A 19,871-nucleotide genomic window follows, 5' to 3' on the forward strand; every position below is an offset into this window, starting at 1 on the left:
ACACCCCACCACCACCACCATCACCATCACCAAAAAACCCTGTGGAACTAATATGTCATTTGCTGCTATCATGTTGTTCACTCTGTGAGTGTGTTCTGCCCTGTCCCCCTGTCCTATGTTGGGCTTGTCAGTTTAGATAGTAAGCTCTTTGTTTATTACTGTTTATTACTCTGTGTTTGTTTAGAGTTAAGCACAGGGGGAATCCCATTTTTGGTTAATCCTTAGGCACTACTTTAATAAACATGATTAATAATACCTCTTACAGGGGAAGGTGGGGCACAACATGGGATGATCTCTATAGGGAAAGAAGGGGTTGCTGGGTTTCATTTTCTGATGGTTGGTCGTTTTCCTTTGGCTTGAGGGTGAATAGCAGCTGCAGGCTTTAATTTTGAATTGATCGTATTTTAATTTGTTTTAATTGCTGAATACTCAAACTATGTACATATTAAGTATTACTGATTAATTAATTATATTATATCCACAAGGTCATACATAGATTTTGTAATGGGTACCCATGTATCAATAGTCAAATCCTTCAGTTCTCAGCTCAGCCTTACTCAATCAAAAATCCCATTGACGCCTATTAAACTTTTATCTGAGTAAGGACTCCAACTTTGGTTCTTGGATACCTAACTGAGCTTTTCCATCTTGAACCTTTAATTCTCTGTCTAGAACTAAGTCACTTTGAGCCAAATTCCAGAGTCTTCAATGTAGTTAAACCCCTTTTGACATCAGTGGAAGACCATAACATGTGTTGCTTTAGCAGGAGAAAAAATGCCAGTACAATAAAACTAATTGCCTTAGCACCTTAATTAATGTAGCAGTTTCATTACTTCAAACGTGAATAGCATACAGTGCACTGGATTAGATTTGCTAACAGAAGGTCCTATCCAGCACTCTTTTCTCAGTCAAGAGCCCTCTTGCTATTAATGGGAGTTTTAACTGCATAAGACCTACAAGGTCTAGTTTTAAATAGTCTCTTTTCTATATTTGTCTATAAAGAGAAATAGTTTCTTTCTTTCTTTTTCCTGAGGGCCACATCGGGTTTCCAAAACCGTATAGAGGGCTGGGTAGGGAAGGCTGTGCCTCCCCAAACAGCCTGGCCCCTGCCCCCTATCCGCCCCCTCCCACTTCCCGCCACCTGACTGCCCCCTTCAGAACACCCGACCCATCCAGCCCCCCTGCTAGCCTCCCCGGCTGGGAGCTCAAGGGCCGGGCAGGACGGTCCTGCGGGCTGGATGTGGCCGTGGGCCATAGTTTGCCCACCTCTGGATTAGACTATGCCTTCCATAGACTTTTTACCTGCATAATAGCCGCAGGATCTGGCCCATGGAGTGAGCCTCTTGTGGATATTTTCCTCAGAATTATTCATTCATAGATTGATAGATTATGCACCAGAATGGACCACAGTGATCATCTAATCTGACCTCCTCTATAACACAGACCTTAGAATTTTATGATGTTATTCCTGCATCAAACCCATAACTCCTGGATGTTAGGGCATACCCTTTAGAAAGACATCCAGCCTTGATTTAAAGACTTCAAGTAATGGAGACTCTCATTTTTGCTGCTGTTCTCTGTACCTTTTCCAGTGCTAACATATCTTTTTTAAATATAGGGCAACCAAAACTGCACACAGTATTCAAGGTTTGGGCATAGCATGGATTTATACAATGGCATTATGATATTTTCTGTATTATTGTCTATGCCTTTCCTAATGTTTCCTTTCATTCTGTTCGCTTTTTTGACTGTCAGTGCATATTGAGTGGATGTTTTCAGAGAACTATCCACAATGATGTCAGATCTCTTTCTTGAGTGGTAACAGCTAATTTAGACCCCATCATTTTATATGTATAGCTGGGGTTATGTTTTCCAATGTGAATTACTTTGCACTTAGCAACATTGATACTTCACCGGCCATTTTGTTGTCCAGTCACCCAGTTTTGTGAGATCCATTTGTAATTCTTCACAGTCAGCTTTGGACTTAACTATCTTGGGTGATTTAGTATCGTCTACAAAGTTTGCCACCTCACTGTTTATATATCCCCTTTTCCAGATCATTGATGAATATATTGAACAGCACTGGTCCCAGTACAGATCCTTGGGAGACCCTGCTATTTACCTCTCTCCAGTGTGAAAACTGACCATTTATTCCTATCCTTTGTTTCCTATCTTTAAACCAGTTACAGATCCGTTAGAGGACTTTCCCTCTTATCCCATGACTGGTTAGTTTGCTTAAGAGCTTTTAGTCGGGGTCCTCGTCAAAGGCTTTCTGAAAGTCCAAGCACACTATATCAACTGGATCACCCTTGCCCACATGCTTGTTGATTCCCTCAAAGAATTCTAATTGGTGAGGCATGATTTCCCTTTACAAAAGCCATGTGGACTCTTTCCCAACATATCGTATTTATGTGTCTATTGACACCTTAATCTGGAATAGTTCCTCAAATCCATCACCCAAAAAGAATGGCTTAGGCATGGGCGGCAGTTATAATATGCCAGGGGAGGTTCTGCCGTGACCACAGCTGCCAGACCCCAGGTTGTGGAGTTTGGCAGTGAAGTTTTTGCTTTATTATGCCCCATGCAGGTTCCGTGGTGCCTGAGGCGGCACAAACCGCCTCCTCAGCTGCCCCGGAACCTGCATGGGGCATATCAAAAGCGTCGTCTACAGATGCTTTTCCCCGGGCGTTGGGCGAGTTGGGTGAGGGGAGGCATGGGGCTGGGCTCCTCCGGGTGTGGGAGGCTTGGCTTGGGGCTTCGGCCAGCCCAGCTGGGGTTCCTCCAGGCGGGGAGGGGTCTCGGGGCTTCGGCCAGCCCAGCCGGGGCTCCTCTGGGTGGGAGAGGGGAGACTTGAGGCTTTCGCCAGCCCAGCCGGGGCTCCTCTGGGTGGGGTCAAGGGGAGAGGCTTCTGGCTTCAGCCAGACTGGGGCTCCTCTGGGAGGGGCTCTCTGGGTTGGGGGGGGGGGGGACTTGTGGCTCTGGCCGTGGGGGCGGGGGGTGCACAGAAGGTCTCGGAGCTCCAGCCATGGGGAGGGCATGGAAAGAAAGGGTGGAGCTGGGGGCTAGCCTCCCCAGAGGGGGGCTTCACCCACCACCCATGGGCTTAGATGTGGAAATCTTCCTCACATCCTCTGCAGTGCAAACCAATGCAAAGAATTCATTTAGCTTCTCCGCAACAGACTTATGTTCCTTGAGTGCTCCTTGAACACATTGATCACCCAGTGGCCCCACTAATTGTTTGGCTTCCTGCATCTGATGTACTTAAAAAAAATGGCTGTTAGTGTTTGTGTCTTTTGCTAGTTGCTCTCCATATTCTTTTTTGGCCTGTCTAATTATGCTTTTACACTTGACTTGCCAGAGTTTATGCTCCTTTTTATTTTCTCCAGGATTTGACTTCCAGTTTTTAAAGGATGTTGTTTTGCCTCTAACTTCTTTTACTATGGGGGTATACATTTAGCCATTGTGACTTTTTTTTTGTCCTCTTACTTTTTTTTTTTTTTTAATTTGTGATATACATTTAGTTTGAGCCTCTATTATGGTATTTTCCATGCAGCTTGCAGGCATTTCACTTGTTTGATTGTTCCTTTCATTTCCATTTAACTAGCTTCCTCACTTTTGTGTAGTTCCCCTTTTTGAAGTGTAATGCTACTGTCGTGGGGGCTTTGATATGTCCCCCTTTGCAAGAATGATTGCTATTATTGAATGGTTCACCTATATTCTCCTCTGGAGGTCCAATTAGGACTAAATCAAGAATGGCCTCTCCCCTTGTGGGTTCCAGGATTGGCTGCTCCAAGACACAGTTGTTAATGGTGTCCAGAAATTTTATCTCTGCATCCCCTCCTGAGATGACACGTACCCTGTCAATATGGGGATAGTTGAAATCCCCCATTATTATTGTGTTTTCTGTTTTGGGGGCCTCTCTTTTCTCTTGAGCATTTCACAGTCACCATCACCATCCTACTCAGGTGGTCAGTATGATATTCCTACTGCTATGCTCTCGTTATTCAGGGAGGAAATTTCTATCCATAGCGATTCTCTGGTGCAGTTTGATTCAGTCAAGGTTTTTTCTATATTTGACTCTATGCTTTCTTTCACATATAGAGCCATTCCCCCACCAGCAAGACCTACTCTGTCATTCCTATATATTTTGTACCCTGGTACTACCGTGTCCCATTGATTGTCACAGTTTCACCAAGTTTCTGTGATGCCAATTATATCGATATGCTCAGGTAACAGTAGGCATCCAAGTTCACCCATCTTTTTATTTAGACTTCTAGCTTTTGTATGCAAACACTTACCAGTGTTTAGTTGTCTGCCCTCATGCGATGTAACTGAATGGGACTATTTTTTGTTTGATTGTTCTCTTCAGTTCCTACCAGTACTTTATCAACTTCTGTCATTGCCTCTGTACTACTATATAGAGTATACTCTTATTAAAGCCCATCAAAGGCAAGATACCTTCATTCTATATCCTAGTACAGGAACTTTCACAGGCAACTGGTTTAAATGTAGTATCCAAAACAGAGCTAAGGAAAGGTACAGAACAACAAGTTAAGGAACTGGTGGGTTGGATGTTAGATGATGTAAAAAGTGCTTTCTAACTCGTAAGCAACCATGTTATAAATATAAATGGTTTGGGGCACATATTTCGAAGCAAACCTACCGAGTAAGGTCAACATTGTGAGAACAAGCTTCCCAAAAGGATTGGTATACTTTCTGTGTTTTTCTGCTTTGACTTAGGCAATAAACTTGGCTAAGCTTGGCTATTTGGTCTCTAGGACATTTTTAATACCAAACCACAACTGTAGTTGAGCAGTTGGCTGTACAATGGAGCAATACTAGGCACCTATGCTGGCTTCCATCACTCTAGTAGCTGTGTGCAACACTGTAAGCCAGATGTGGCCCAGTCCAATGTGGCTGTGCCGGGGAGCAAAGGCCTGTATCCTCCACAACCCTCCACACACGCACACTCCTCCATGGTCTGCTTGGATTGGTGCTCCTAATGTCGGAGAGATGGCAGGCTTGGTAGGGCTCTTACTCCTCACCTACCCATGAGCAGTTGGGCAGAGTGGAGCGTGGGTGGAGGGAAGCAGGCAAAGCCCTCGCATGGTTCAGCTGGCAGGCATCAGGAAGGAGTTGAAATAATCTGTGCCTAAAGGTGTGGTACAGATTCCTTTGGCCTATGACCAAGGAAAGAGTAGGATCACAGTTCCTCCCTGGGGAAGGGCAGCTATTAACTGTCCTATCTCAGGGCATCGAGCAAAGGCTGAATCTAGTCCATAGAACAGGGGCTCTCAACCTTTCCAGACTACTGTACCCCTTTCAGGAGTCTGATTTGTCTTACATACCCCCAAGTTTCACCTCACTTAAAAACTACTTGCTTACAAAATCAGATAAAAACTTACAAAAGTGTCACAGCACATTGTTACTGAAAAATTGCTGACTTTCTCATTTTTACCATGTCATTATAAAATAAATCAATTGGAATGTAAATATTGTACTTGCATTTCAGTGTACAGTATATAGAGCAGTATAAACAAGTCATTGTATGAAATTTTAGTTTGTACTGACTTCACTAGTGCTTTTTCTGTAGCTTGTTGTAAAAGAAGGCAAATATCTAGATGAGTTCCAGGTACCCCCTGGAAGACCTGTGTATATTCCCAGGGGTTTGTGTACCCCTAGTTGAGAACCACTGCCATAGAAAAACTCCCTAATTATTTACAACTTCAATGGCCAGAGCCTCCAGACCTTTGTGAGTAACCCTGACTCACCCAAGTAGTTCCATCACTGTCACAAAGCTCTATATGCAGAATGGGGCCCACTGAGTGCAATTGTGCTATTCACTTGACTAAGGGCTTTGCAAGACGTGGTCCTAACTCATGGCTTTGCAAGATGTGGCCTCAACATTTTGAAGGGAAAGAAAGGAAGCAACATGATCAACTTAAAGGAGATTTATATCTTTTCATTTTTTCTCCCTTAACAGCCTTTTTTAGTCCTTTAGAATTTGAGGTTTTTGCAAGGAAGTTAGAAGCAAACATTCAAATTACTGTCCTTCTAAGACAGTTTAAGTAAAACAGGAAATAGGTAATTCAGGAAGGGCCAGGCTAAGAGCCTTAGCAATGTTATAGGAAAGAAGTGGTTAAGGATCTAGATGATTTAATCCAGTTTTAAGAAAAGGTTTTACAGTGAGCAATTAGATGCTGGTTAAGGAATTAATCACTAATGGGTCATTAACTCTGACTGCTATTGTACAGTTAACAAGCTGAGGCAGGATTATTAGACTCAGTACCCAATTAAGGAGGAGAAGATATTTACAACAAACTGAACAAGTGGGCTCTTACAATGGAACAGAACAATTTGAGAGAAACGTTATTATGGACACACAAACTACCCAGGGTACAAAAATGTATGGATGTGGACATCTGCAGCGTGCCTAGAGCTGTCACTTCACTTTCACTACATCTTTTTTTCCTAAATGTGGGTATTTCCCGGCTCGTCTTCATTATTTTCAGCACTAGAGGAACATATTGTTTTCTTTTTAAGGACATGATTGCCCACTAACTACCCTCCTTCCACACACAAATATATAAAACATTTTACAAATATTTGTAAAATTGTGCATGAGAGAGAGAGAACATGTATGTAGCTAGACAGTGTGCAGTTATGGACTATTTAAGGACGTGACTGCACACAATCAAGCTGTCCAGCGGTGGCTCAAAAGCATGAGTACCAGCCTCAGGGCAGCCGGTTAAGAACCAGTACACAAAGCCCAAATTGGCTGTGAGATCTATACTGAGCTTTCACCAACCAATGATCAAGTGTAAACTTCTCAGGCGCTCTAACAGCTTTAGCACGAAGTCACAGACAGTCCCCTTAGGTACTCCAATCTGTCTTGTCACCCAGGTAACCTACTTTTGTGATAGATGGTTCCTTACATCAAGGATCACAGCAATACTCAGGTTACTCCCAGTCCCAAAGGACAAGTCACTTACCCCAGGTCAACTGCACTTTAGATCTCACACCAAAGACTTGTATTGGCTTGTAGCCAATCCTATAATAAACTATATGCAGGTTTATTATATATGAAAAGGAAGCAAGAGAATTATTTACAAGGTTAACATGCAAATGAGTTACAATCTTAAGTTTCAAAAAGTAATAGAACCTTCTATAATAAGCAAGCTCTGTATGAGCCTTTAGGGCTAACTCAGGCCAAGCACTGATGATCTTTTGCTTATACAGTAGAACCTTAGAGTAACAAACCCCAGAGCTACGAAGTGACTGGTCAACCACACACCTCATTTGGAACCAGAAGTACGCAGTCAGGCAGCAGCAGTAATCACACACACACATACACACACACAAAAGCAAATACAGTACAGTACGGTGTTAAACGTAAACTACTAAAAATAAAGGGAAAATTTTAAAAAAAAGATTTGACAAGGCAAGGAAACTGTTTCTGAGCTTGTTTCATTTAAATTAAGATAGTTAAAAGCAGCATTTTCAAAGCTGTATTAAGTCAACGTTCAGTTGTAAACTTTTGAAAGAACAACCATAACATTTTGTTCAGAGTTACGAACATTTCAGAGTTATGAACAACCTCCATTCCCCAAGTGTTTGTAACTCTGAGGTTCTACTGTACCTAATAATCCTTCCCCAAAATCCACGCAACATAAAGATATCATTCCTCCTTGCTAGGGGGTTTTATTCCCTTCCCTCTTCCGCTTTGAGCTGCAAACTGAGCTGATGGGAGGAATTTACTTGCAAGACTAATTTTCATGGGGGACAGGGAGAGTAAAGAGCAAAGTCTTTTGTGCTCTTTAATGTTCCACTCTAGTTCATCTGGTGACTATGGGCCTTCCTGTTAGGCAGGAAATAACACCTTGTGTTGGAGACCAGTATGTCACACCATTTAATGTCTCTTGCCTGTCTGGTGATTTATACAGACTTTGTCTACGCTAGCGCTTTTGTTGGAAAATGTTTTGCCCCTCAGGGATGTAGGGAAAAAACAACCTTGACCAGCGTAAGTTTCACTGACAAAAGTGCCAGTGTGGACAGAGCTATGTCAGTGGGAGACACTCTCCTGCCAGCATAGAGCAGTTACACAGGAGACCTTAAAGTGGTGCAGCTGTAAGTTCCGTGGTGTAGACATCACCACAGTTACAGAGGCTTACAATGCAAACACTTCAATATTATCTTATAATACGTGTCACAGCCGTTATAAGTGAGAGTAATGCAGGCAGCAATTGGCAAGCATTCCGTAAAATCTAAACACTAAACAGTATTTAACAATACTAACACACAGGTAAGCCAGACAGGTTCCAGCTATGTATTCATCAGTGTTCAGTGGAGACAGGGGGACTGTGGCATGAGCTGGTGCCTGCTCTGCTAGGGTCACATACACTATCTGTCTACACAAATGTATGCTCGCTCTCCCTCTCTCACACCCATAAATGTATAATTTTACAACTATTTGTTACATTCTCTGCATATATTATGTTAGGGGTGTGTGTGTACACATAGGACAAGTATATATATACTTATTAAGGCCCTGATCCAAAGCCCATTAAAGTCCTTAGCAGTCTTTCCATTGACTTCAATACAGGAAGCGTTTGGATCAGGACTTCATAGAGCTAGATTTAAAAAAATTGTATGTATATATATATTTATATCTATAGATAAATGACAAACTATCATTGAAATTTCAGCAAGGTACTTATTAATCATTAGAAAGAACAGACATAGCAGTAGTCAGGCAACAATGAAATTAGGGCCTCATGCAAACAGTTACTCAGGTGCATAAGTGTTTTCAGGATCAGACCCTTTGTTGAATTGTTGCCAGATGATGATGATTACCACTGAGGCAGTAGCTATTCATTAGTATTGTTGTCATTGTTCTGTCCTTTATTGTTAGAGCCTAAAGAGTGCTGGGCACTTTGCAAACTGATGTAAAGGTCTCAGTGCATTTCTAATGAACAGGATATTGCATATATACTAATATGTGTAATCATGCCAGCCAAGGGGGAAAATAGATGTTCTCATTCTGCAGAAGAAGAAGAAAAAATCCCTACCTGTGTAAAAGTAACTATGAATTTGTAGAATCAGGCCTTAAACATCCACAACTGAAGCTATAAACAGCAGCCTTTCCTTGGCAATCTATAGCCAGTGTTTTATTCACATCGGTTCGTTAGAAACTTACAAACTACTTTGCTTGGTCATGAAAGATAATGAAGTGCTATTGTTACCAAGGGGCAAGGGGCACCTCTGTGAAGATGGTGTAATGCTATTGACATTAATGGAGTTACTCCAGCTTTACAACGACATGACTGAGAGTGGAATTAGTACATAATGGGTCTGATCCATAGCTTCTTGAAGTCACTGCTAAGATTGGGCCCAATATTTTATAATGTGTTGAATTCAGAGTGGGGAAGGGTGTTTTGCTGGAAGATGCAGTCCTCAAAGGGATCAGAGAAGATTTGGGGGAGTGAATTCTCTTCCAATGCCCCTACCATCTCCCTGTTCGTTTTCAGGTCCCCAAAGCAGTGTGTGTCCTTCTACTCTGGAGAAGGAAAAGAGAGGGGAGATGGAAGGCGAGGAGGCTGTTTTCAAAATACAGCGATTTCCATTATTATTTTGCAAAAGCAGCTCTCAAGTCTGCAAATGGGCCACGTTGTTGGGAAGGGCTGTTTAGAAATTGCTGTCTAAGGTTAAAAAGCTCCCTGAAGTGAAGCTGAACAAAGCTGACGTGCTTGTTTCTGACAGGCCCCTTAAAGATACGCACAGATTGTGAAAATATAATTAGAAGCCAGCCTTTGTCTGGCCACAATGAGTGGGAAATGTTGAAAGAGGAGGTCTCCCCGTCTTTATTGACCCGTCCCCAGGACACAATGAGGGGGCTTGTGAGTCCTTCTCCTTCCCCTAATGAGAAACGTTAATTGCCACAATTTCCAGAGTGTGTAAAGCACCCTGTGCCCAGCCAGAAGAAGGGGTGTTTTCTTTAAAAGGTTCTCAGCCCCATGAAATGTGGTAACAGAGATAATGGGAAAGAAAAACGCTGTGGTTTTAATTCCTGCAGCTCGGACAATGGCGAGGGGCTCGGTGCAGATGTGTAATTTTAATTGCCGCTGATTCCCTCACGTGGAGCCTGCAGCGTCCCCCGGGCAGGGACCGGACACGTCCGGGGGGCTGCTCCCTGCAATCTGCCTGCTCGCCCCGGCCTGCCTGCGGCTGGGGGAGGCTTTAGGGGAAGGGCGCTCGCGCGCGAGAGAGATTTGGGACTTTACCTGTTTTTATTTCTGAAGAGCCCCAGCGTAACATTACCCGGCACGGAGCTTTTGCTTCCAAGGATCAAACGGGGTTTTAGCCCTGGGGATTAGAACAGCATCTCATGGGAACTCCCTTCTTGCCTTGCACCGGAACAAACTAGGTTCATCCCCTGCCCTGACAGTTTAGTTAGCGATTTCCTGCCATATGCCTTGTGGGGGTTAATGATTATTCCGCAGTTCCCACGCGATAGCGGGGGCTTTGCGGATTGGTGCCTGATGATGTTAAACAAACCCAACGGACAAGTAAAAAAGAGGCGAGAGGAAAGTCACGTCTAGTAAGCTCTTTGCAAGACGGGGGCACTGACCCTAAATACCCTGTGAAGGTAATAGGGGGTTACCTGTATAAAGACTGCAGGATGGGCGCCTGTGTGAAGCTGATTTCCAATAGTCACGTTTGCACCTCTGTCGCTTACCCTCCAGATAGCTGTGCGCGTCACCAGCCTGTGCTCACCTGCTGCAATGACAGGACTATGGCAGGTACCTCGCCCAACTCCCTATTTCAGCCACAAGCTCCTGGAGGTCACGGGAAAGCTGCAAGTCTCCCAGCGCCTAACGGACTTGCCAGCCATGCGGTCACCATTCAGTTCCATGTTTCTGTTTTCCGGGGCATGTTGGAAGGTTGTCCCGGGGAAAGGCAGAGCCGTTCCCGGGGGGAGAAGCTGACGTCAGTTATTCACCCAATGGGTGAATCACAGCATCATAATATTTACCGCGTTGTCCATCTGCACAGACAGTTACTAAGGCAGCCTCAACCCACCTCTGTGAGGTGGGTGAACAAGTGTTAGCCCCATTTAATGATGGGGCACCTGAGTCCCCGAGAAGTTAGTCGAATTGCCCAAAGTCACACAGAGAGTGAATGAGAGAGCTGGGGCCAGCACGTGGGGGTTCCGGGCTCCCGAGCTCCTGCTCCGACGGCAGGGGTGTGAGAGACCCCTTGGGGAGTTCTGGCCCCTCGTACAGAAGAGACAGCCGGGAGGACACTTCCACCCCCGCATTGCAATAGAGGCTGGTTGGTTTTCCGAGAGTGAATCACATGGACAGGGCCTGATCCAAAACTCCTTTAAGTCAATGGGAAACTTTCCATTGATTTCAAGGGCTTTGGATCAGGCCCCAAGGAAAGAATGCTAAAAAAAAAAAAGAGGGGGAGGGGTTGAGGAAGGGTGTGGGTGAGAGTATACCAATATTTGTCATGCCTTTACAAAATGGCAACAATACTACACTTCTAACTTCAGAAAATAACGTCATCCCGTCACCCTGAGTGCAAACTGCACAGGAGATGTTAAAACAGGGAGGTAGATTTAACATCGAAACTAGTCAATTAAAACTGGAGGAATTTTAGCAAAAATAGATAGATGGGCAGGAGAGGGAGCTGAATTTATTTCCATGCTTTTGTTTGGGTTTTGTTTTCATGCGAGGGTCCAGTGACCCAGCTGTGCAGACACCTTTCATTGTCCGGATTTAAGAAAGAAAAGGTTTCATGCAAAATTCATGGCTCAGCTTAGACTTCCTTATTTCAATACGATATTGTGCAGGACAACTGGGTCCTTCTCGATGGGAAAGTTCACAGCTAACCGTTGTTTTGGAAGTACTCACGTAGCTCTGGGAGTTACACTGGCCGTGTGAATCGCCTTCCGCATTCTTGTCTCAAAGTTTTATACACTTAAGACGCGATATCTTTGTTCAAGGAAGAGTTCTCATTTTAGGCTGGACCCTGCTATTGAGCGGGTAGGCAGGAGGCTCCCGAGGGACTGGGTGGGATTTTTCTGATTGCACGAAGAAGGAAAGGAAGCTTGTGATATTTCTTAACTCAAAATTCACTAGAATGCCCCCATTTGAACCCCAAATCCCCTTCCCCTGTTATAGGAAAACGAACCACCCTCTTCACAGTGCGATAGCTCTTCTGAATGTCGTAAGGACTCGTGCTTCTGGGGTGGACTAGGAAAAGATCCTTCCGGATTGAAGTCCCTTAGTTGGAGGGGCTGAACTCACGGAGACTGATTGATTGCCTTCTGTATGCACTGGGCTTTTTGCATCCGTGTGCTCCACCGCTGGCTGGCACAAGTCACATTTTACACCAGTGCAGGATCTTTGCACTAGCAGTTTATTTTGATACCGCAACATGGAAGTAGTTACATTGGTGTAAAAATACAAACAAGCCCTCAGCTAGGGCTGGAGGCAGATGGGTGCAGAGCACTCTACCCCTGAGCCAACAAAGCACTTAATCACCTGTCTAACTTTAGTATCAGAGGGGTAGCCGTGTTAGTCTGAATCTGCAAAAAGCAACAGAGGGTCCTGTGGCACCTTTAAGACTAACAGAAGTATTGGAAGCATAAGCTTTCGTGGATAAGAACCTCACTTCTTCAGATGCACCTTTAAGACTAACAGAAGTATTGGAAGCATAAGCTTTCGTGGGTAAGAACCTCACTTCTTCAGATGCAAGAAGTTCTTCTCTTGAATCTGAAGAAGTGAGGTTCTTATCCACGAAAGCTTATGCTTCCAATACTTCTGTTAGTCTTAAAGGTGCCACAGGACCCTCTGTTGCTGTCTAACTTTAAGCACCTGAGTAGTGACGTTGAACTCACTGGGGCTACTCATACAAGGAACATTAAGCAGATATTTACATACTAGGCTTTGCTGGGCTGGGACCAGCATGCTCAGCCACTTGTAGGAGGGAGCCCTTACAAGGGTGGCTTTTATTTTTAAAATTACCTCTGATTTACACTGCCTAGGTGGCCGCAGAGTCAGACTCAGGCCGGGCAGGAAGAGTTCAGCTGGGGAAAGGTGGCCAGCCTGGAAAGCAGTGCCTGGGGAAAAGTGACAACTGGATGGGGACAATTTACTCTTCATCCCTTCCTCTGCTGCACCAATGGAATCCAGCCCGCTCTAAAAAGCTCTGGTTGCTGTTTTGATCTTTCCAGTCCCGGTTTCACACCGCAGTGACTTTTTATTCGCAGTTAACAGCGGGAGAGAGATGCAGGTGAATGGCTGGAACATGCAGCTACAGCAACGCACCAAGCCCGTGTCATTTCACTAAATACAAGGCCAAAATATTTGCAATGACATTTTGACTGAAACAGATAAATGGGAGAGGGGGGGAAGAGAAAGGTAATGAGAATTTAAACAGAGGAACCTCCTCGATTACTTACAGCTGTTTTAACCTGGGTGGTTGTCACACAAATACCTGTTTATTGACTTAGTTGTCTGCGTGACAGCGACACACAGATCACTCTGCACTGGAAATGGACCTGGAACACACCTAGTTGTGTGCTACCTCGTTAACACCACATTGTATTTTCCTCTCTAATTGTGGAGAACAAGAATAGTCTAACACAGTTGTTCTCCAGGCCGGGGCCCGGAGATTGCCCCTTCCCGACCCGTGGTTTAATGAGACCAGACATTTAGACTGTGTACTAAAACATGAAACAGAATCAGAAGACACACTAGCTACTGCTCATATTTAGTAGAGATCCATTCGGAATCAACAAGTACAATGCGTGGTCTTAAAATCGTCCTTCTTTAATGTTACAAAACCCCCTACGACTACACATTTCTCTGCCCCTACTGTAGTTTTTAATATAACCAAGTGTCCAGCCAACAAGTAATATCAAATTATTAGGTCTTTAAACTAGAATCAAACCCTAATCTGCACAGGGATATAAAAGGGACACGAAAAAATACAAACAGAGCAACTTTAGGGGCGGGAGGCTACTGGGACCTAAGAAACGCTCCATCTGGGATGTGAGCAGCTTGCGCTAGGAGGCTGTTCCTTCCTCTCAATTACATGCCTACAGCAGAGGAAAGATCTAAGATCGGTGACTTATTTTCCTGGTGGGATCTCTTTATCAAAAGGTACCAGCCATGCTGGTAGGGTCCTCTGTTGTTCTGGGGTGGGTGGGGAGATGGATCTCTGCGCGTCCCTTCAGATTGTCTGCCACGGTTTCCCAATGGACTGAATATGTTCCTTTGCTTTCAGCCGTAACGCAGCTATGCTGGTGTTCCTAGGATCCGTCTCTTCCAAAGGGAATTTGTCCACAAAATTGGTCCCGCACTGGTAGGGCGGAGGAGGCCCCATTGTCCCCAGGGGTTGCAAGGTGTGGCTTATGGGTGGCGGCGAATTCAGGAAAGGCGGAGGGGTGTAGCTGCTGGGGAGGCTTTGGGGGGAAGCCACGAAGCCGGGCAGAGTCTGCAAAGGGGTGCTGTTAGCCATCGGAGGGGTGAGCCAAGACTCCAGCGGTAAATTGCTGCTGATTGTGCCCATGGCGGAGGGCTGGGGGGATCGGCTGAAGGAGAGTATAGGGGAGTCCTGTAACTTCATTGAAGTGACTTCCAGTTTCTCTTGCCTTCTCCATTTGGCTCTCCGGTTCTGGAACCACACCTAAAAACACAGGTTGGGGATTAGCACCGAAAGGGGGAAATTCTAATTTTCCTCTTGTCAATTCCAATGCAAAGAGCAAATAATAAAACCATAGGATAACAATCAGTCTCCCCGCTGTGCTCCCTTGCTTCTCGAAGAATGCCCCCAGCTCTGCCGCTAGCTGAGACACCGGCCAACAAAAACGCTGGAATATCGAACTAGTTCCAGCGCGGCCAGGGATGGGGGAAAGCGATTCCTTGGGTTGAAATCGTTTCTTTTAAACCGAAATCTTTTCAAAATCGCTTGCGGGAAATGGGTGGGATTGAATTTCATCCGAAGGCAAAAGATGCGGGTTATCCGCGATGCAAAGGAGGCAGAGTTCCTTTTTACGTGGAGAATCACCATATTTGGGGGAGGGGGGGAATATGCTGGTTTCTGGGTTGGGGAGAAACTTTCTGAAGCCAGAAGAATATATCTGAAGTCTCCTTTAAGGAGACATACATGGCAGAAGAAAGCAAGACAAGGAAAGTGTCTGGGATATAAAACACAGACACACAGATTTATCATTTCTTCTCACGTTCTCTAGTTGAGGTGGGAAATTTTAGTTATTTCTGGAGTTCTCCCGGGATAACCTTCCTAGCCTTCGGTGTCGCTTAGTGTGTGGGTGTGGCTTTATCGGAATATTATGGCCTTACTGCAGAAAAGATGGAGGTATCCCTAATAACTTCTCCAAGACGCACTGGTAACCAGGGTACAGAAATATTTCATGCCGTTTCCGGACTATAGGGAAACAGCCATGGTTTAAACGCAATCAGTTCGGGCCGGATCCAAAGCCCACTGAACTTAATCGGAACCTTTCCGCTGACTTCAGTGCGGTTTTGGACCAGCCCCACGAGACGCCCCGAAAGCAACGCGGTGAGCGCTCACCCTGCAGCTAGGGCGTTACATAAAACCCTTTAACGCGGGATCCCGGCTGAAATCAAGCTTGATCTTTTTTTAAAAGAAAACCCTTAGAGGCAATTTTATCTCACCCTCCCCAATCAAATAATTCCCCATCCACCCAAATCTGGTCTCACTAGTCGCTGTGATGAAATTAGCACCAATTTTCCTTGCAGGCAGCTTTAAAACCCCCACACCGCTTGGAACCGCTCCCAGATTTTTCACAGATGACTAGTAAATATTGAAGGCTTTTCAAGCATTTTAATGACCCGGGGATTAAAGATAATTCAGCCTTAATTAAAGCAAAACAGTTTAAACGCCGCGCGGTGGGAAAGAAGGTAGATTGCGGGCTGGCCGGCGAGCGGGGAATGTTTCCGTGGGTCTCTACGAAGGGGAGGGAGAAATGTTCCTCCTGGGAACAAAATTAGGCCGATCGCAATCTCCGATGCAAAAGGCGCGATTAACAAAACGCCTCCCCGCACGATTCCCGGGCGTGCGAATGAAAGCGGGGCTCGGGGGCGCTCTCCTGGGGACCGCGGCTTAGCACCCCGGAGGCGGGCCGCGGGGCTCGCTTACCTGCACGCGCACTTCGGGGAGGTTGACCTTGACGGCCAGCTCCTCGCGGCTGTACACGTCGGGGTAGTGCGACTTCTCGAAGGCTCGCTCCAGCTCGTGCAGCTGGTAGGTGGTGAAGGTGGTGCGGTTGCGCCGGTGCTTCTTCTTGGGCTGCTCCTCGTCCGCGAGCTTGGCGTCCGGCAGCGGCGGGCTGAGCCGCTCCTGCGGGTGCTGGAGGCAGCCGGGCTCTGGGGCAACGCGGGGGAAGAGACCGTCAGGCGGGGCCCGGAGCTCACCCGCGGCGCAGAGCTCGCAGGCTGCCAAGCCAGGCCGCGGCCCGGGACGCACGTGCCCTGCTCCCCGGGGGAAAGAGCCCCAGGCCCGGGTCCCCCCCTCCCCGAAGGGGGCTGAGTCCGCCCCAGCCGGGTCCCCCCGCCCAGCCCCCGGCTCACCTTCGTACTCCTCGGCCCCGCTCTCCTGCTCCTCCGGCGGCTCCCCGGGCATTTTGGGGTAACAGGGTCGGGGGCTCCGCTTGTCCGCCTCCTTCAGGGCCCGCGGGCTGCCCACGGGCTGGAAGGCGCCCAGCAGCCCGTCCTCCTTGGGGAAGCCCAGGATGGCCTCGATGCTGTGCAGCCGGGACGGGGGGCCGCCGGGGCTCCTGCCCAGGTGGGCCGAGAGAGAGAAGCTCCCGTCCGCCATGCTCAGAGGGGAGCCGGGCAGGTGCATGGAGACCCTCTGCCCCGGCTCGTCCCTCCTTCTCGGCGCTCGCCCGCTGCCCCTCCGAGCTGGGCTGGGCTGACTCCAAGGCGAAGCCCCGCGGAGCTCCGGGGGCGGAGGGGGGAGGGAAGCGAGCCGTCCCCCGATCCCCTGATGTCAGAGCCCGGGAAGGCTGTAAACCAGCCCCTGAGCACACTGAGTCCTTAAGCTGGGCTGGGTGTCAGAGCCCGTGGCCGCCTTGTCCTTGAAGCGTCGCGGCTCGGTGCCCGGTGACCTCTCCTCGCCGAATGGCTCAGGCCTGGCTCGCCGGAGAGTTTTAAAGCTCCCTTCCGCGGGCCGTGGTCAGCTGCGCCCGCTGTGCGCTCCTCTCCGCCACTGCCACGATCGGCATCAGCCCGGGGGCTTTGTCTTCCTGGGGACACTGTGTCCACCTGAGTGAATGGGGCGCTCGACTCCTCCCCGCACTGCCAGGGAGCGGGGGCCGCCCTACGCATTCAGACCCAGCTTCGCAGGGCGAGAGCTGGCGAAGCTGGAATTAGCCGGAGGCTTGACAGAGGAACAATTATTCCACAGTAATGAGTAACTCTCAAATCCTCTTGGCGCTGGGCCGGGTTTGGATCGTCAGACCCGAATGTGGGGAAGGCCCGATTAGAAAACCACTTGGTCTTTTAAAAAGTGGATTTCAATTGACCAAAGCCAATCACAAAACCCAGGTAAAAATGCAGCTACTGCCCTAATCAGATCATTCAGATGTAGTGACCTCGACATCTAACCTACTGTGTTGCTATCATACTGCTTCAAACAACTCATAAGAACATAAGAACGGCCATACTGGGTCAGACCAAAGGTCCATCCAGTCCAGTATCCTGTCTACCGACAGTGGCCAGTGGCAGGTGCCCCAGAGGGAGTGAACCTAACAGGTAATGATCAAGTGATCTCTCTCCTGCCATCCATCTCCACCTTCTGACAAACAGAGGCTAGGGACACCCTTCCTTACCCATCCTGGCTAATAGCCATTAATGGACTTAACCTCCATCAATGTATCTAATTCTCTTTTAAATCCTGTTATAGTCCTAGCCTTCACAACCTCCTCAGGCAAGGAGTTCCACAGATTGACTGGGTGCTGTGTGAAGAACTTCCTTTTATTTGTTTTAAACCTGCTGCCCATTAATTTCATTTTGGCAACCCCTAGTTCTTATATTATGGGAACAAGTAAATAATTTTTCCTTATTCACTTTCTCCACACCACTCATGATTTTATATACCTCTATCATATCCCCCCTTAGTCTCCTCTTTTCCAGGCTGAAAAATCCTAGCCTCTTTAATCTCTCCTCACACGGGACCTGTTCCAAACCCCTAATCAATTTAGTTGCCCTTTTCTGAACCTTTTGTAATGCCAGTATATCTTTTTTGAGATGAGGAGACCACATCTGTAGGCAGTATTCAAGATGTGGGCCTACCATGGATTTAATTCAGCCGACCTTAGTTGAATCATTATTTGGGAAGAAGTCTACTTATATGCATTTTTAAAAACTTTTTAAATCGATTTTTTTAAAAAAGATATCAGGTCGCCTTGCTAGATTCTGATTACCTTGCTTTCTGGGTTGTCTTTTTATCCCATTTCCCTTTTTAGATTTTAATTAGTTTGCTCTGTATTTGGATATTTCTGGTTTAATGTCCTCTGTAAAATGCATTCGTTGCTTACAAGTAATGGCTCTCTGTTGGGAGGGAAAAGTCTTTTTCTAAATTCGTTAAGCAATACATATGCTAATCGTTTTTCTATTCCTCTTTAATAAAAATCCGTTCTTGCTCTCAATGTTAGTGCAGATTTGTGGATAGATTTCCAAAGGTGCGTGGGAAAAACGAAGTGAACGAAAATGAAGGGCAAGCAAGTATAAGAGACGCGTTTCTCACGGTAAAACACTGATGGTTACTTCAGAGAACGAAGTGTATAGAAAATCCAAACGTTACTGGCATCGGAGTTTAACTACTGTCAGACCCTGGGACCCACCGCAGGCTTAACACAGCTTCTGATTTAAATGTTTCCTCTTCATTCCAGTTGTCACGAAAAGGGGCGTTGTTTCCTGGAAATATCACAACATCTTCAGCTCCTTCCTGTTGGTTTTACTCCTCCCAGTTTGTCCCACTTTAAATCCCAGTCTCATTGAAGCCAATGGGACTATGGGAGTAAGTAAAACAAGCAGGGTCTGGCTTCATGCCTTGACACCAGTGCAGGCTTGGGGAAGGGAAGGGAAGAGATTTCGTAGACAGACTTTCGCCGCATTATAGGGGCGTCAATCATGGTGCTGGTCAGCAGCTGGAGTCCGATCAGATCGTTTCCCTTCGCCAGGGGATTGCTCTCCAGCAATTCTGCATGGGCACCAGCTGCACATCCAATAGACCAACTAACTTCTTCAGCAAGTTAGGGGTGCTGGAGAGACACTCTCGGCTTGGCTGCCAGGCAAAGCACAGCGACCCCTTTTCAACGCTCAGAGCTCAGTGATAGCAGGGAGAACCTACATAAAATTGACAATGGGCTTGCTGGAGCCTTTCATGAAGTCCAACAGGGTAGTTAAAATTCTACCGTGTGTCTCAGCTCATCAGAAACCTTTAATTACATTAACCATAACAATAAATAATCCATTAACAGGTAGAGTTCTTGGTCCATACCTGACGTTTTCTCTGACCATCTGTTGACGTTTTGCTCTCCAAATTTGGCCAACGTAATTAAAAAAAAAAGCATAAATAGGTTTCAAATAGAAGCTGACTTCAAACGAAGAGGGGTTATGTGTTGGGATCACAGTTACTGATCTACCATTATTTCTAAATCTGAAAACGGATCTGGGCGTTATTCCTAAAACAAGCTGAGCATAAATAAAGGAGGTTAAAACTGAGATTCTGAGTTACACGACGGCTGGAAGGAGTGCCTGGCTCCTCGCGGGGCGATAACCCTGACCGAGGCAGGATAGAAGCAGTGATGAAGT

General features: G+C 46.4%; 1 protein-coding gene across 1 annotated transcript; it reads right to left on the bottom strand.

Moving 5' to 3' along the window:
* Positions 1-13,817: 13,817 nt before the first annotated feature.
* Positions 13,818-17,267, bottom strand: RAX (retina and anterior neural fold homeobox). The gene is made up of 3 exons (XM_065550571.1): positions 16,623-17,267; positions 16,192-16,418; positions 13,818-14,697 (listed from the first exon to the last, which is right to left on the bottom strand). Exons 1-3 carry the CDS (start codon positions 16,894-16,896, stop codon positions 14,242-14,244), a joined length of 957 nt encoding a protein of 318 aa, XP_065406643.1. The 5' UTR covers positions 16,897-17,267; the 3' UTR covers positions 13,818-14,241.
* Between the last annotated feature and the right edge of the window lie 2,604 nt (positions 17,268-19,871).

This window comes from Chrysemys picta, chromosome 6, assembly GCF_011386835.1.
Source record: "Chrysemys picta bellii isolate R12L10 chromosome 6, ASM1138683v2, whole genome shotgun sequence".
In the NCBI taxonomy this organism is placed as follows: domain Eukaryota; kingdom Metazoa; phylum Chordata; order Testudines; family Emydidae; genus Chrysemys; species Chrysemys picta.

Bases quoted from the DNA above. Each gene is read 5' to 3' on its own strand.
- RAX (XM_065550571.1), bottom strand. From the start codon at position 16,896: ATGCACCTGCCCGGCTCCCCTCTGAGCATGGCGGACGGGAGCTTCTCT. The intron at 16,419-16,622 runs GTGAGCCGGGGG...GCGTTGCCCCAG, and splicing joins CGGGGCCGAGGAGTACGAAG to AGCCCGGCTGCCTCCAGCAC. The intron at 14,698-16,191 runs GTAAGCGAGCCC...CTGTGTTTTTAG, and splicing joins TCCCCGAAGTGCGCGTGCAG to GTGTGGTTCCAGAACCGGAG.